The sequence below is a fragment of the Chelonia mydas genome, chromosome 2 (genome assembly GCF_015237465.2).
Source record: "Chelonia mydas isolate rCheMyd1 chromosome 2, rCheMyd1.pri.v2, whole genome shotgun sequence".
Lineage (NCBI taxonomy): Eukaryota > Metazoa > Chordata > Testudines > Cheloniidae > Chelonia > Chelonia mydas.
Genome location: NC_057850.1, coordinates 149,876,025 through 149,893,712, shown reverse-complemented (window position 1 = coordinate 149,893,712; position 17,688 = coordinate 149,876,025). Strand labels below are relative to the sequence as shown.

The following is a 17,688-nucleotide window of genomic DNA, read 5'->3' as shown; positions in this document are numbered from 1 at the left end:
GTGCCAGGCCCTCAAGCCTTCTCCAGCACACACGCATAAGTAGGAACACACCCACCTGCAAATGGACACAGAGACGCTGAGGTCAGCTCTGTGTGGGAGGAATCGGCTCGGGGATTGGCCAGCATTCATGTGCACACCTCCTTTAGGGTATAAACCCAAAATTAATATTGTCTTGCACCATATAGAAAGATCTGCACAGTGCAAACTTATAAAAATTCACCCTCTCCCTCAATGTGGAGAAAGATGCACAGGTTCCCCCTCCCCCCACGTGAATTGCACAAACTGGGTTTTGAAATGAACACGAAATAAGTCGATTAACTACAAAAGGTAAATTTTAAGTGACTGTAAGGGGTAGCAAACAGAGCAAAGCAGATTACTGAGCAAATAAAATAAAACATGCAAACTAAGCTTAATACACTAAAGAAATGGGTTACACACAGTAATTTCTCACCCTAAATGTTGTTTAGGCAGGTTGTAGAGTTTCTGCAGCTCAGAGTTCCAGTTATGTTTCTTTACAGGCTAGACCTCTGTTCTCAGGCTGGACTCAACCCTTGCCTTCCCCTAGCTTAGTTCCTTGGTTTCTTCAGGAGCTTTCAGCAGTCTTCCTCAGGTGGGGTGGCAAATGGAAAGCTCAGATTGCCTTGCTTCCCAGCCTTAAATAGAATTTACATAAGGCAGGAAGCCTTTGTTTCCAGTCGAAAAGTATCAGTAGTGTCACCTGGTACAAAATATCATCACATGACCTTTCAGTGTAAGGGCAACCAGGAGACAAGTTTTATTTGCATGGTCTACAGGAAGGAACTCCTGGGAAGATGGGGGATCAGCATCTTCAAAGACGCATTGTCTTTTCCAAATGGCCCATTAAGGCTGATTGCTTACTGTCCTGGTGGGTGTTTCCCAAGCACTTACCCACAGTTGTAATTGTTACATAGACAGATACAGATACAGAAATGATACATGCATACAAATTGGATTAAACATATTCAGTAAATCGTAACCTTTCTAATGATACCTCACATGACCCATCTTGCATAAAGCATATCTTAAGCCATATTCATATCATAACAAAAAACACCAAGTATCATGAAATTTGTAATAAAAGTACAAGAATTGGAAAAGCCTTTGGTTGTTGCTTTTCTGCAACAGGAAGGGACTTAAAAACTATGTTGTTCCCCTCCTGGAGCAAGTTTCTGTTTTGTTTACTTTTTGGAGTAGGAGGAGATTTGGAGACTGTTTACTTTTTTTATTCAGACTGTCTGAAGGTTTTGGACTTCTCTTTTAAAGGTTCCAGGAATTGTGGCTGTTTAAAACCGTTGACAAATTAGCTGTATTCTGGGATTTTCTCTAGGGAATGGGGAATGTGAAGGACAATCTCAGGAGGCCAGGGAAATAATAGTAGTAAGAAACTGTGATAAAATGACCCCATGACAATATCCATTAGGCCACATGCTCATAAACTGTGAAATATAGCCATAATTTAGAGCAGTGGTCCCCAGCCTTTCTGTGGGAATAACATATTGCTATTTTCAGAAGACTGTGGCGGGTGCCGGACACCCCGCCCCCGAAATGCCGCCGCCGAGCGCAGCTGCTGGAGAACCGGCCACTGAAATGCTGCCGAGAAGCGGCAGCGGCAAGAAGCGTCGCTGCCGAAATGCCACCGAGAAACGGCAATGCTTTTTGGCAGCGGGGTGTCCTGCAGGTGCACAAAACTGCCCCAGCGGGTGCCCGCGTGCACCACGCTGGGGACCACTGATTTAGAGTATACTCACTAGATACTTTAATATTGTCATACATGAATTGAGAACACAAGTTTAAGAATGAATTTTCTTCGGAGAGCTTGAGAATATTGTCCCTTGTATAAGGACAATTGAGTAATATGCAGATGGTTGGGGTACTTCCTATTTTAATTTAAAAATACCCTGAATTCTACTACCCTTATGTAGCATGGAAGCAGTGCGATATAGTGATTATTGCATGGATCTGAGAATCTAGGTTAAATTTCCAGTTCTGTTACTGTGTGAGACATTTGGCAGGTAACAACTTTTTTCTATACCTAAGATTCCTGACCTGTAAAATGGGGATAATACCACTTTGTAGAACCCTGAGATCCTTTAGTAAATGGAGCTATATTACTAACTCTCAAGAGATCATTTTAACTTGGACTAATATGCTTATGTTTACTATCTGTGACAAATGTAAAGTATTGGAAAAGGATGGTTGGTGCCAGGCTTCTGTTTGTGAATCAAGCAGATAAAATAAAATTCTTAAATACATTCTGTTCAACTGTAGATGAATATATATTCTATGCTATTTGGAATGCTAGTTCAGCTAAGAGTCTCAATTAGTGTTTGTTTTTCAGGCAACAAGACTATTACAAATATCTCTAATGTATGGCTTGTCTATTGAGTCTAAGTTAGAGGTTTTTGTTAACATATAAAGCAGAACACGTTTTTGTTTTTACAGCACAATCCAACCACTTTAACATTCTATTAGTCTTCTTTACGTTATATGATTAAAATTGCATCACATTTTGATTTGTACAAAAATATATAATTTTTACTAAAAATGTTGTTGATGCAGATCCAGCCTGTGACAATACCTGGGAAGAGTATGAATGTTTCAGAGAACTGGCTGTTCAATGGTTCCTCACTAGCATCTCAAGTTCATGCTGCTGCTATTAATGGAGATAAGGGTGCCCTCCAAAAGCTAATAGCAGGTAAGTGTTCTCTTTATAGATGCATGTCTCAGCTATCTAAAATTGGCAGCTTTTCACTCCAGTATTTAACTTCTAGTATTACTGTCCTTGTTCTGATCCTAAGTGGAAGTATGCTCTTAGTAATACCTGTAAAAATATGCAGTCCTATTATCATCATCTATTGTCTGTGATGTAATTAAATGATAAGATTAAATAGAAAATTTATCATAGCGATTAAATAACTGGTCTGACCTAGAAGGCACATTGGTTTAAAACACCTGTTTTGGGAAATTTAACATTTTGACCAAATTCCCCTTTCGGTGAAATTTTACGTGGTTATACTTGCCAAAGGTGAGTAAATTTCTGAAAGTTTAGTAAAGTTCTCTCCCAACTGCTTGAGTCGCCTGAACATGTGGAGAAGCAATGTTTTACTACTACACAGAATTTCAGAAAAATAAACCAAAACCCTATTTGTCACTTAGATTTTGGTAATGTTCTTGGTTATTTCCAAACACAGATGAAGACACAACGCAAAATTCTGGTCTCATTGAGTTGACTGGAACTAAGATTTCACACTCCCTCTCTGACCAAGGGCCGACAGTCTGCAGTTTGTCACTTATTTAAATAACTTTGGAAACTGACTCATTTAAATTTTGAAATGTAATTGTTGTTGTGAGTAAAGGGCTCAATTCTCAGAGGTGCAGAGTAATTACAACTCCTGCTGAGACCATGGGAGTTCCATTTGCTCACCACCTCTGAGAATAAAGCTCTTGGGCCTCAGTGAGGATAAGGACTTTGGAAGTACCAAGGAATTTAGTTTGTATTTATATTAACTATCAAATGTGCAATACACCTTTAAATTTATTAGTAACACTTGTTAGACTAGTACTTTAGTTGGAGATATAAAGAAATCACTCAATTTTTGTTGAAAATATAAAATTTACTGGCTAAATACATCTATTCACGCTCATTTTTCAAATTGTACCAATCTTCAAAACTCATTTTATTGCCTTCAAACGCTTATGTTTGAGGTCTGTCATGTCCATAAAAAGCATGAGAATCGGGCAGTTTCACTATCTTAACCAGGGCAAGTGTGTAAATGTCTTAAATTATCTGAACAATGAAACAGTCTACAGTGGGAAATCGAACCCTTTTAAGCAAATGATTCCCCCTGAACCAGTATTCAAAGTTGTTCAAGTGCTAGTCAGGCAAAGATGTCTTCATACAATTTCAGAAAGCATGATTAAGTCTTGCTGGAGTAAATTAGTAGTATTAAAGTAGTAAATTGCATTAGGAAGTGATATGTAATAGTTTTATCTGGTTTATCTTGTCACCTAAATTGTTATCTCTCCAGAGCCAAATAAGCAAATCATGCCCTTTTAACTAACTACAATGACCTAATGATGAGAGCAAAAAGAAAGGAAAACAATGAATGAATTAAACTAGCACAAAGCGTAAATCCTATTTACAGGCTACATTCAGATCACTGAAAACTTTCCAGCACAGAAAAAGTTTGAGGGAATCACTACCACCACCACCTGCTGTTTGAAGTGAAGATCCTGGATGGGGCTGTGTGGATTTTCTGACTTGGGAAAATAAGAGCTTGAAGTACACTATAGAAGTTTTTCTGCCACACATTTGTTCCCATTCAAAACCCTAGATACGCTACTGTTCAAAGTTAACTGGAAAAGGTTTCTGTGAGTTAGCCAAAACAAGACTGAACTTGTCAAAGACTGGGCAGTTATCATTAAAAGTTGGCAGCAAAGAATTATGCACCAGTGTTGGTGAAACTATGCTTTTCTCATCACTACAAAGCAGCACTAAAATAACCTTGTACTGTGTTCATTTGAAGAAACATGATACAAGTATTTCCTGCATGTTGCTGATGCAGTTTGTCAGAAACAGCAGAAAGTATTGATCATGGCTGTGGACAAAGAAATAGTAGTTCTTTCAAGGACTGTTGTGTATGACCCAGATAATGTTGCTCTGGATTCCTTATGGATGGGAAGGAAAACTATAGGTTCTTTTCAGTTTTTGAAGTTGCTACAATATTTGGCAAAGAGAACGTAAAAGCTCTACTTTTTCCATGCATTAACAGGATATGATGTAGACTGCATTTGCTGGAGGTGGGGGGGAACCAACCACTGCCTGGCAAAACTGGAATGACATCACAACAGTGATGACATCACAACAGTTTTTTGGCTTTTCATCAGGAACTGCTGAAACCATTGGTAGATGCCTGAAGGAAATTGGGCAGTTTGTAGTATGCTTGTGTGACCACGCCAGTGCACTGGGCAGCGTTATGAGCCAAGACAGTACTTGCCTTAATGTTCTGAGACTGTTCAAGATCTTTTGACAACATTCCACTAACCCAGCCAGTTTTGCACAACTTCTCACAACAGCAGTAGGGCAGGCTGGGTTTAAAAAAAACAAACTTCCTCTTTCTATTAGCAAAGAGAAAAGGAGTACTTGTGGCACCTTAGAGACTAACAAATTTGAGCATAAGCTTTCGTGAGCTACATTCTTTTTGCGAATAACATGGCTGCTACTCTGAAATTTTTCTAGTAGGGATCCTTTTTAGCCCTCTGCATGTTTCTGTTTGGTCCCCCTGTTCTAATGAGTGCATGTGAAGAACTCTGGTTCCAGGAGTCAGGTTTTCTGAAGAAACAGCAATCCCTCAGATCAATGGATGTTTAACCCCTTCCCCGCCTATCTTATTGTGGGACATGCCATATAACTAAGGCTGTGAGTTTGTCATGGACTTTCCGTGCCTCTTGTGACTTCTGCAGTGGCCAGTGTGGCTGGCTCTGGGTCTGCCTGAGCAGCATAAGCAGCCCCTGGGCAAGTTGCACCGGCTGCTGCCAGGGCAGTCTCAGGCAACTGTATACCGCACCCTCCCCAGCAGCAGAAGGAGCAGTTTGGGTGGAGGGCTTAGGGCTGGGGCACGGGAAGGGGTGAGGGCTCTGGATGGTGCTTACCTTGGGTGGGGGGGCTCCCCAGAAGTGGCAACATGTCTCTCTCCCTCAGCTCCTAGCTCTGCGTCTGCCTGCAGACACTGCCCCCACAGCTCCCACTGGTCATGGTTCCCTGCCAATGGGAGCTGACAACACAGAGCTAGGAGCTGAGGGAGGGACATGTTGCTACTTCTGAGAAGCTGCGTAGGGAGCCTGCCAGCCCTGTCAACCCCCACCCCACCTGAGCACTTGTGCCCCCCCCCCATCTCGGTGCCCCCCACAAGCACCCGTGGCACTCCCCAGATTTAGTCAGGAGTATAGTACAAGTCATGGATAGGTCACGGGCCGTGAATTTTTGTTTTACTGTCCATGACTTTTACTAAAAATACCTGTGACTAAAAGTTAGTCTTAAATATAACTAAATAATGTATAGTTCATGACTAAAATGTAGCCTTAACTATACATTATTTAGTTATATTTAAAACTAACTTTTAGTCACGGGTATTTTTAGTAAAAGTCACGGACAGGTCACAAGCAGTAAACATAAATTCATGGCCTGTGACCTGAATTTATGTTTACTGCTTGTGACCTGTCCGTGACTTACTAAAAATACCTATGACTGAAACTTGGGTGGGGGCTGCAGGTACTGGCAGGGGGGCAGTCCAGGGGCACCATGGGTGCTGGGGGAAGTGGCCTTGGGGACCCCACTGGTGGGGCAGGGGGCTGGGCAGCACGGCCTGGGAACCCTGCTGTTCCTTTGTGCGGGGGGGGGTCAGGCTGCAGTGTGTGGCCAGGACCCTTGCTGGGGGGGCGGGGAGGAGTTGTTGGCGGGGCTCCCTACCCGGCTCTGTGTCTCTGCAGCTCCTAGCAGCTGAGGGGTCAGGGGGCTTGGCGCACTGCTCCCGCCACAAGTGCTGGCTGCCGCAGTTCCCATTGGCTGGGAACCCCAGCCAATGGGAGCTGTGGGGGTTGGGGGCCTGTGGGTCTGAGCAGCGTGAAGCCTCCCCCCCCCAGCTCCTTCGCTGCCTAGGAGCTGCAGGGCCATGGAAGCTGGGGAGTACCCCACTCAGATGTAAGCACCCCCACTCCTACACACCCAAACTGCTGTTGGTGGCTTAGGGGCTGCCCAGCTCAGGCAGCCCCTGAGCCAGCACCAGCAGCTGCAAAAGTAACGGAGAGTCACTGTTACAGACTCGCAGCCTTATGTTGACTACTGTTTCATGTTGCCTAGTGTTACGTGATCATAATCCAAACTGTAAAATGCTTGGGAGCATGGTACCATCTCTTCTGTATCCTGTACAGAACATAATCTAGATATTTGTTAAGTACCAATGTAAAGAAAGAGACGGTGGTAAAGTAAACATACAAGGTAGCAAAGTGGAAGTTGCCATAGGAAGTATTTTTTAATGTATTAATTTATGCAGCTGCTGAACAAACTAGTAAACACCATTTCCTAGCTGTACCAGTGTGTTACTGCACTCACCAACCTTCCCTGCCCCCAGTGGAGTTCTGGTCCAAAGCATTTTTTAACTGTACGAGTGACTCACTATTCCCAGCAGATTCTGGGCCACAGCACCTTTTAACTGGGCCAGACACACTTGACACTGTCTCAGTTTCCCTGGCGAGGGTAGACAATGAGCTTGCTATCTCGACCACTGAGTCTGGCCATGGCAGGCTTCTACGTGTGCCCTTGGGATTTAACCCTTGTTGCCTCATTACAGAAAACACCACATCAAGAAAAATAATTCCCCATGTTCCCACAGTCAGAATCTCAGAACAACCTTTAGTGTCCATGATGACTCAGGCTCCAGGCAGGGTGATGGGGTCCATCATACACACATCTGTTTGTCAGCTAGCCACTGATCAGGCACACCCTTATTTCTGCTGTCTTCAGTCCCGTGGATGTGACCTGACCCTCTTCTCCTTTTCAAGAGGCCTGCATTTGTCCTGGTCATCAAGATTCTGTTGCTCCAGCTCTGCCTCCTCACTCTGCCTCCTGGCTTCCAGCTCCATAGTCTTTGGAGAGAAGAACATTTCTTTTACAAACTATATCCAGTGTGTGATGAAATTCATGTAAAACTATGAAGTGAGAACTTAAGAAAAGCTTTTAAGAGCCAAGGAAGAACTGCACCTTCAGTTTTGGTTCCCATTATTTATCATTAGCATAACTATTACATCCTGAATGAAGTCCCAGATTAATGACCACATAAAATAATTAGGTGAACAAGTGACAATACCCATTTCTACTTATTGCTTTCTAATACTGCTACCGAACACTACAACTTATCACCTTGAGCAGCAATGAACAAACATTGTAAGCCTAGAAACCATGAAGAAAATAAGATAGCATTCTAATTTACTTTACTATTACACATTAAAGAACATATGTATTATCTATTGGCTTCCCTAAAATTGGTAAGTGTATCACCTAAAACAATTTGAATTCATTACTTTTTTAAAACACCTGTGTAGTGTATGTAACTAATGTGGATGGTAACTATGTTAGATTCTAGTTTATTTTCTTTATCAAAGACCAGCTACATGTATAATTAGGGCTTAATTTAAAAAAAACCAAAAAAACACCCCTTTGAGTAGCACTAATCCTAACATTTAAAAATAATTTATAATAGAACCTCGCTAATAACCTCTTTTCATGCTGTTAGATGTAGTATGCTATAAAATTAAGTGTTAAGGCACCTAGAACTCTTGTTGGTATCTTATAATTATTTACATCTAAATAAATAAAATGCACACAAAACATCAGTTTCTCTGCACTTTGCAAGAACAGTTCAGGGCAGAATTCTCACCCAGGCGTTTGGGGCCTGTGTTTGTACACATGAAGAATTGCATGTACACAAGTATAGGCCAGGGTTAAAAAGGTACCCCTTAATAGCAAAGTGTTGCAGTGAAGTCTTGTTTTGACTTAATTTCATTTTGCAAAAAAATTCTGTAGAATATCAGGGTATTAAAAAATCTCCTATTTTTAAAACTAAACTACACTTCTAAAATTAAAGAACCAAAGTACTTTTTGCAGTGCATTATTCTTGCTTTTATATTGCCTGCTTAGTCTAATTTTCAAAATTCAGTAAATTGCAACAGTTCTCTCAGTCATTAGTGTAAATTAGCAAGGTTCTATTTTTAATTAATTATTTTTGTGCATCTGTACTTTGTGCTGTTGGCTGACATACCACACAAAAGACAATTATGGACATTCCAGTCCAACCAACATTGGAAAGAACTGTTTTGTGCATCAGCCCTCTTATTTCAGGGATGGATGAGACAAGGCCAAGGGTGAGTTTTGTGGGCATTGAGTGTAGTCATCAGCATCATACTAGGCTGATGCAGCAAGATTATAGGTAGGTGTCTAGGGAAGGTTACAGACAGACTCAACATTACAAAAAAAAAATCTAAGTTGTTTATATTAAACTTAGCTTCTCAGTTGAAGAGACCTCCCCTTGCTAATTTCAGCTTCCTGAACGGATGAATGGCTAGCTTGACCAATGCCAGAAGTAGTTTGATGAGAAGTAGAGCTGGACAAAATGTTTTGGATTAATAGTTTATTTGCTGAAAGAGTATAGTTTTGGTCAACCTGAAACTATTTGCGATGTTGACACAAATTTGCCACATAGTTTGACAATTTTAATTTAGGTGCCATTTACAAAATGGGGTGGTACCTTCCCCACTATGAAAGCATGCCCCTCTTGCCTGACCAAAATATTCTCTCTCTCTCTGTTCACCAAGCCTTTGTGGCTTTAAAGCTTGTCATCAACACCTTGGTTTCTTTGTTCTGCCTTTAGGAATTTTCCACTCTCCAAGCCCCATCCTTCCCTGCTGAAAAATTTAGGCTGTCTACACTAGAATTTGGACTCATGGCCTCTTGCTTAATCATGCAGCATCCCAGGCTACACCTATATTGCATGCAAGTTTAGAGACCTTACAGTCTGTTCTGTTGCAGCTGCGCTGCTGTAAATCTCCTGTGTAGCCACTCTATGCTGATGGGAGGGAGCTCTTCCGTCAGCATAATTAATCCACCCCCAATGAGTGGTGGTAGCTATAGAGGCAGGAGAGCGTCTCCCACCAACATAATGCTGTCCAAACTGGTGCTTCTGTCGTTGAAACGTATGTCGGTCAGAGGTGTGTTGTTTTTTCTCCACAACCCTGGCCAACAAAATTTTTCCGGACAAAAGTGCTAATGTAGACATAGCCTTAGACAAAATGTTCTCCTGAGATTTCAGCCCTCCAGTTGTCCTTAAGTGTTAGGGCATTCACATGGGATGTGGGAGACCCTGTTCAGTTCCTTCCTGTGTCTCATATGGAACAGAGATTAGATCTGGGTCTCTAACATGGGACACTGCTTTAACCACTGGGCCAGGGGTTGGCAACCTATGGCACGTATGCCAGTTTTTAATGGCATGCTGCTGCCTGCCAGGTCCCAGCTGCCGGCCCCACTCAGCCCTCTGCTGAACCCAGGCTGGCACCGGGCTGAGCGGGGCTGGGGCCAGGATCCCGGCAGGCAGCAGCGTGCCATTAAAAATCCTGCCTGCCCCAGCCTGCTCTTCTTCACCCTGCGCCGGCAGGGGGTGGAGAAGCTTGGTCCTGCCAGCTGCTGCTGCAGTGCAGGCAAATTCCCCCTCCCCCGCCTCTTCCCCCAGCGTGCTGAGTTCCTGCCCCTCCTCCTCTCCCTGCCCCCGATCAGCTGATGGCCCTTGTGAGGGAGGGGGAGAAGCAGAGCCGCTGCTCCGGGGAGGAGGCGAAGACGAGGTGGGGACGGGGCCTTGGGGAAGGGGGGTGAAATCAGGGTTTATCTCCTCCAGCCCCCTGCCGTGAGCCGCTCTAGGCAGGGAGCTGGGAGCACCCCATGACCCTAGCCCACGCCCCCAGCCCTTTGCCCTGACCCCTGCACCCCCACCACATACCCAGCCCCCCACACTCCATGCCCTGACTCCTGCACACCCCACATTCCCACTTGCACCCTGAGCACCAAATTGGAGCTCCTGCACCCCTCACACCAAATGGGAGCTGCCCAGGTAAGCACTCCTGCCCCAACCGTGAGCCTCCTCCCCCATGCTAGCTCCTGGCCAGACCCTGCACCCCAACCCCCAGCCTGTTCCTTCACCCCCCAGCCCTATGCTCAGTGCACCCCCACCCTCAGCTCAGTGCAGAGAGAGAGGAAGAGAATGGGCTAGAACCAGGGAGAAGGTAGGTACCCACTCTATATGGGCAGGGCTGAGTGGGGCCAGCAGCTGGGACCCTGGCTGGCAAGAGCTGGTGGATGGAACCCCAGACTGGCAGCAGGCTGAGCTGCTCAGTCCACTGCCGGTCTGGGGTACTGGCCGCTGGCCCCGCTCAGCCCGCTGCCAGTCTGGGGTTCTGGCTGCTGGCCCCTTGCCAGCCAGGGTCCTGGCCGCAGGCCCTGCTTAGCCTGCTGCCGGCCTAGGTGAACGGAACCCCAGGCTGTGAGCGGGCCGGCGGCATAAGATCAGCATTTTAATTTAATTTTAAATGAAGCTTCTTAAACATTTTGAAAACCTTGTTTACTTTACATATGATGATAGTTTAGTTATATAATATATAGACTTATAGAGAGAGACACCTTCTAAAAAATGTTAGAATGTATTACTGGCATGCAAAATCTTAAATTAAAGTGAATAAATGAAGGCTCGGCACGCCACTTCTGAAAGGTTGCCAACCCCTGGACTGGGTTGTGGGGTATTCTGGTGTGGGTGTAGCTCAGTCTCTCCTGTTGAGGCTGTTCAACTATATATAAATAGTCAATGGAGCAGGGATTTGAAACTTGGGTCTCCCAGACAGGAGAGATGGACCCACACCAGAGACCTGTTCCCCAGAGAGTGCACAAGAGAAGGGAGAGGAAAAAAATCACCTTTAAAGTCAGGGAACAAGGAGACCTTATGTCCCTGTACAGTATGGGTATGTCCTCTGGTACTGAGACTACCCAAAAAGACTTCCAATACTGAGAGCAAGCAACCCTAAGCAGCACCTGCAGCGGTACTGGAAGTGGAGCCTTCTAAACTCAAGGACTCCTCAACAAGCAACGACTCCATCAAAATCATCCTCAGTACAGTCCTCATCAAGTCATGGCAAGGAGTGCCCATATCGTCCATCAGTACAGTCCCCAGTACTACTCGACATGGTCACGCCCAAGGAATAGTACCCAAACTCACTGGTACTGCCCAGATTCCTCTTCAATGAGGATCTTTGTTTTCTGGAAGAACCCAAATCCCCTCTGTCAAGGCATACTCAAAAGGTTTTCTTGCCAGAACTGACAGTCCCTCTGGATCTGGCCTGTCTTCCAGTGCTACCACATGATCTCATGAAGACTCTGCCTCCAATATCAATGCAGTTACAACTCCTTCCTTAGCCTTTGACACCTGTAACGCCTCCCAATAGACACAGGAGAGGACACTTCCTTGGACTCTGATGTCTGTAGGTGGACATGTCAAAACCAGCAGCCACTGAACCTCAGGACCCTCTTCCTCAGGGTGAGCATTCACAAGAGTAAGAGTGAGGCATAGAGGAGACACCACCATCCAATAAATCTTCCTCCTCAGCAGATGAAGCAGTTATGGTGCCCCCCCCCTTCCCTCCCCTCCATCTTCCTACTCAGATATTGCAAGACCTTTCAGGATCTCAAATCTAGGTGGGAGGGATAGCTCAGTGGTTTGAGCATTGGCCTGCCAAACCCAGGGTTGTGAGTTCAATCCTTGAGGGGGCCATTTAGGGATCTGGGGCAAAAATTGGGGATTGGTCCTGCTTTGAGCAGGGGGTTGGACTAGATGACCTCCTGAGGTCCCTTCCAACCCTGATATTCTATGATCCTATAAAAAGGATTGCAGAAGCCTTGTACGTCCATTGGGAGGAAATACAAGAATTTCAGCACTCCTTTCTGGACATCTTCTAGTCCTCTTCTCAGGGCAAGATTGTTAGTCAGTGACTGCTTATTGCAAGCCTGCACAGTGTTGCAAACACCAGCAACCATTCTACCTACATTGTCAATGGGGTGATAAAAATTAGTATGCACTGGCCAAGGGTTCAGAGTAACTTTTCTCCCACCTTACCTCTAACTCTTTGATCATCAGTGCTGTCAATAAAAGAAATATTGGTCTAGATCAACACCCTCCGACCAAGAGCTTAAGCACTTGGACCTTCCCAGCCATAAAAGCTATTCTTTAGCTGCTGTGCAATTCAGAGTGGTCAGTTATCAGGACTTGACAGCAAAATATAACTCCACAAATTGCTCCAAATTCTCATTTTATTGATCATTTGCCTCAAAACCAGAGGAAGCAGTTTCAAGCTCTGATCACAGAAGGCCAGGTGATTGCTAAGATTTCCCTTCAGGTTTCACTTGATGCAGTGGACATGGCTTTGCACTCTCTGGCCACTACCGTAGTCATGTGTCAAGTATCATGGTTGCAATCCGTTGTCCTCCCCTGGAAGGACAGAATACTCTGGAGGACCTTCCATTTTAAGGGCCTAAGCCTTTCATTGATGCCATAGATGGATCCCTCCACTCATTCAAAGATTCCAGGGCAACTTTGTGATCCCTTGGCATCTATACACCTGTGACAGAATAAATACTGTAAGCCACAGATAGCTCAATTGCCTCTCCCAGTCCACTGCCAAACCTCCAGAAAGAGGTCCAGATTTCCTAATCAGGGGCCATCCTTTACAGTATGATCTCAGTAGGCAACTTCCTCTAAGCAATTGTTTTGACCTATTGGTTGAGCATTGTGAATCATCCCTTTTCTGGATCCTTTGCTGTACCAGCCCACTCCTTTATGAGGACTGCCTCTCATTTTGTACTTCCTGGGAGCTCATTATCTCAGAGAGATGAATCCAAGAGATAGTTTCATTGGGCTGTCCAGTTCAGCTCCATCCCTCCTTCCCATACCATCCCCTTCCTTTTTTCTGGGAGCCTTCTCACAAGGGTCTCTTATGACAGATGATACAAGCTCTTCTGCTTCTGGGGTGATCAAACCCATTCCAATGGATTTCCATCAGGAAAGGATTCTATTCCAGGTACTTCTGGGTTCCCAAGAAAAAAAAGGTAGAGACCGATTTTTGATCTCAAGGCTTTAAACACCTTTGTCCTCACTGAGCAGTTTAGGATGGTAACCATGGTACCGATAATTCCATATTTGGGTCCGGGTGAGTGGTTCATTGTCTCTGCCTCCAGGATGCGTACTTTCATGGAACTTCCCCCAGGTGCTTCCTATGATTCATCATTGGCAAGGACCATTATCAGTACCATGTCCTGTCCTTTGGCCTTTCAGCTGCCCCAAGTGTCTTCACAAAGGTCCTATCAGCCATTGCAGCCAATCTTTGTCAGATGGGAATAATTTTCTTCCCCCATCTTGATGACTAGCTCCTCAAGGATTGCTTCTTTCTTGAGGTGCATTTGGAAGCCAATAAGGCACTTATTCCTCTTCTACTCTCTGGGCCCCTGACTCAATGTGAGAAAAGTCTGCTGTCACTCCTCTACAACTAATAGACTTCATCTGAGCCATACTGGACTCCATGTCTGCCAGAGCGTACCTGTCCATGGATGAATTTGCTATAGTGTCCAGCCTTATTTCCACACTACAACAGAATCCTCAACCAACGGCAAGAGCTGACCTTTTGCTCCTAGACCACGTGGGAACCTGTACATCAGTAACACTACATGCAAGGCTGGCTCAGTTCTTTCTACATCCCCTAGCAAGCACAAACGCTCAAACTGGTGGCAGTACCTTGGAAGGTTCTCTGCTCCCTAAACCAGTGGAAAGATCATTGAAAGTACTGTGTGGGAGTTCCCTTTTCACATCCTTCTCCCACAAAGATTACCACCACAGAGACCTACCTTCTGGGTTGGGGCACCCATTTCCAGGACTTCATTTCCAGCTCTTTGCACACATTTTCCCAGCACTACACTATCATGTATGGACTAGGGCTGATGTGGCCTTTGGTGAAGCTGTTCTGTGCTCTACTGAATCTATCTTCTCAGCATCCCCCTCTGTAATTGAGGGTACTGTTTGGGAATCTTATAGGGAGCACCCATTGGGACAATAACTCGAAGAAGAAGGAGAGGTTACTTAGCTTGTATAGTTGCTAGAGTAGCTGTTTTGCCTCTATGGTTGATCCACTTCCCCTCTCCTTTGGAGTCCTTGTCTCTGGTCTTCATGGTTGAGAAGGAACTGGAACTGCAGTGGGTCCATCACTCTCTATGCACCCTTGTACTGGAGTACAAGGCTGTGTAGGGCAAGGTGTGGCTGCTACTCACAAAGATCTCCAATCAAGACTGCATGGGTATGCACATCACCTGATGTGGAGCACCCATAGAGAGACAACATCTTGAAGAATTCCAGTTATTGTATTAGGTAGGTAGCCTCTCTCTTTGGTTCAGGTTGAACCGAATTTCCCCTCCACCCCCATCTTTTTTTTAAACCTGCCAGTGAACCGAAAAAATCAATTAGTTCTCCAGCTCTAATTAGGAGGCTCTCAGACTTACTGGAAACTCTGACAGAGTGTCCAAGAATAGAGAGGACAGAGAACTGCAGGAGGTAATTCCACAGCAGATGGCATTGCATTTTGTGGTCTCTTGTCTATCACAAACAAGGTAAATACCAGGAGTTAACTAAGTACTCTGGTTAGTTACCATTACTTTGAGTCTGTTAATAACTAGTTCATATCAAATCATATGTTCTCAGCAGGTGATAAAGTAGAGCACAAGGGTGAGGCAGTGGACTAAATGGAGCAATAAATAATCTTTTGGTATGGTACTGAACCACGCCTGTCCAAAGTCTGACATTGTGCTTGGTTGCCCTGAAGGGAAAAAGAGGGGGATTCAAAAAGAAGTTTAATTTTTATACATGTAACAGGGCACACTCACTTCTCACAAGCACCCACTTGGCTGAGTGCAGGCTCCTGCACACTCACTCTGTCTGTGGTGGGTCTTTGTGACTCAGCCCTCTGGCCAAGTCACACACAGTCTGTCTCTGAGAGACAAGCAAAAACCCTTCCAGGGTACAAGTCCAACAGCAGTCTCTCTCAGTGCTCTCCGTAAAATCTCCCTTAAGTTGTCTCTGTTCTGGGATAGAACGGTGCCCCAGGGCTCCCCCCCTGAAGACTATGTCTTCAGACTTTTAGGGCCTTTCTGGCTGCAGCTATCCTGCTGGGCCACTATAATTCATTTCCCCCTCTGGGGTGCTTCAGTGTCCAGGCCTCTTCCCCCAGTGGCTAATGAGGGGGAAGGGAGAGATCTGGCCCCACCCACTACTCCAGGTACCAGCCCAGCAACCCTGTAGATAGCAACTACCTACTGTGTCCTTTTATCTAAGTCATGCTGCGGCTTTAATTCCCTGGGCCGCCTCCCCACAGCCCTGTGCCATCTTCAGCCTTACCTCAGGGCCTTGTCCTAATGGAGGCCCAGCAACCAGCACTCGTTCCCTCTCCCTCTCCCTCTCCGGCTTCCTGCAGCTCCCTCAGCTAGCCACACACCATCCATGCTCCTCCATCTCCAGCAAGGAACTGGCCTTACTCTGGCCCTGCATCTCTTCTTATACTGACCTCTTCAGCTCTGATTGGCTGTGTTGTACACTGCCACTCTAGGCAGCTTGAAGGACCCTCTCCACTGCCCTTTTCTGGAACAGGGTGTGTCGGGGGCCTCAGAGGGTCTTGTATACCCCGTCACAATATGTACCAGGTGAATAGGCTGTTTGATTTGTGAGGGGAATCTTCCTAGCTCTCCATTCCAGGTTTGCCTTTAAAAAATACCTAGGAGACAGATGATGGGACCAATGAGAGTGAAGGTTGCTGTTGACCCTGGCTTTAGTGTCCAAGGGTAGATTTCCATAACCGGGGTGGTCTGGTATTCCCCTCCTCTCAGAGGTGAGGGATTGAGCTAGTGCTTTGTGGTTCCAACCAGCTACTTCCTAAATTTGGAAGAGCGGGACTGGCTGGGAGAAGTTGTCCCTACAGCAGCCATGTGGATATTCCTAACCTGAAGACATGATGGGGGGAAAACCCCTGTCCTTGGCACAGTTAAGAAGAGACCTAGAGAGGTTGGTATATGACTTGTACAAGAATCTCTAGGGGTGGAAAATGTATGGATGTGTTTATAGGTACACTACAATGTCTGTTCTTTCCCAAAGAAAGTTTCAAAATGCCATCAAGACTCTATGTACCTCTATCCAGTAGCATGTCAGGGCCTTCTCATTCGACCTTGCCAGTGTACCCAGTAGTTATGTCTGTCTAACAGCAGTGACAAGACAAATTGTAAAATATGAAGACTGGAAGCATTGTGGCAGTTGTTGCAATTTTGTCTACAGTAGAGGTGGCCAAAGCCATATATGACAATCTTCAAAAGTTTGAGAGCTCAGGGTTTCAGCCCCTCTCCTGCTGAAGCTTCGAGCCCCAACAGGTCCCTGCTAGGCAGAAGTCAGAGGCAACGCTTGGGGGAGCATGTGGGGTCACATACCCCCCTCTCCCACGTCCCCCAGATTTTTGCTAGAGTTTGCTGGCCCTGCTTTCAGTCACATGGTGCCACAGAGCCCTCTCCCTGCACAGCAGCTACTGGAGCCAGCAAGCTGGGGACTGCATTCAGCCCTGGGGAGAGGCATCAGCAAACGGCTGGGAGCTGTAGGGAGAGCTGCTGCTTTTGCTGCTGCTTCTCCCTGTGGAGCGAAAGCTTCAGCCCTTCCCTGCAGCTCCCAGCTGTTTGCCGCTGCCCCTCTGTGCAGAGCTAACACCTGGGAGCTGCAGGGAGGGGCTGCTGAGGGTAAGGGGGAGCATGCCTGGGGGGAACGAGACTCAAGCTCTTGATGGAGGGAGCCAAACCTTTAAATTATCCCCCCACTCTCAGCAAGCACGAGTCGTCTCTGGCAGAAGCCTCTAGCCCCGCCACCCAGCTGCAGGGCAGAAGCCTCTAGCTCCCCGCTCCAGTCTGTTAGGTGGAGAATTGGGGGAAAGTGGGGGCGTAGCAGGCTCTGTGAGCCTCACTTCAACTGTAAAAGAGCCACATGCGGCTCCTGAGCCAAGGTTTGT

General features: G+C 45.7%; 1 protein-coding gene and 1 long non-coding RNA gene across 4 annotated transcripts in view; one reads left to right on the top strand and one right to left on the bottom strand.

The window, feature by feature from the left end:
- The window catches only part of INVS (inversin), a 212,542-nt gene that overhangs the window by 8,668 nt on the left and 186,186 nt on the right, over nucleotides 1-17,688 (top strand). For all 3 annotated transcript variants that reach the window (XM_037893419.2, XM_037893418.2, XM_043540330.1), the window contains one exon: nucleotides 2,581-2,716. In XM_037893419.2, coding sequence (XP_037749347.1) covers nucleotides 2,611-2,716 — 106 coding nt within the window. In that variant the 5' untranslated portion in view covers nucleotides 2,581-2,610. Of the gene's footprint in view, nucleotides 1-2,580; nucleotides 2,717-17,688 lie in introns of those variants that run through there.
- Nucleotides 7,034-16,077, bottom strand: LOC122464603. The gene is made up of 2 exons (XR_006288796.1): nucleotides 15,962-16,077; nucleotides 7,034-7,665 (listed from the first exon to the last, which is right to left on the bottom strand). It is a non-coding gene; the product is annotated as an uncharacterized LOC122464603 (long non-coding RNA).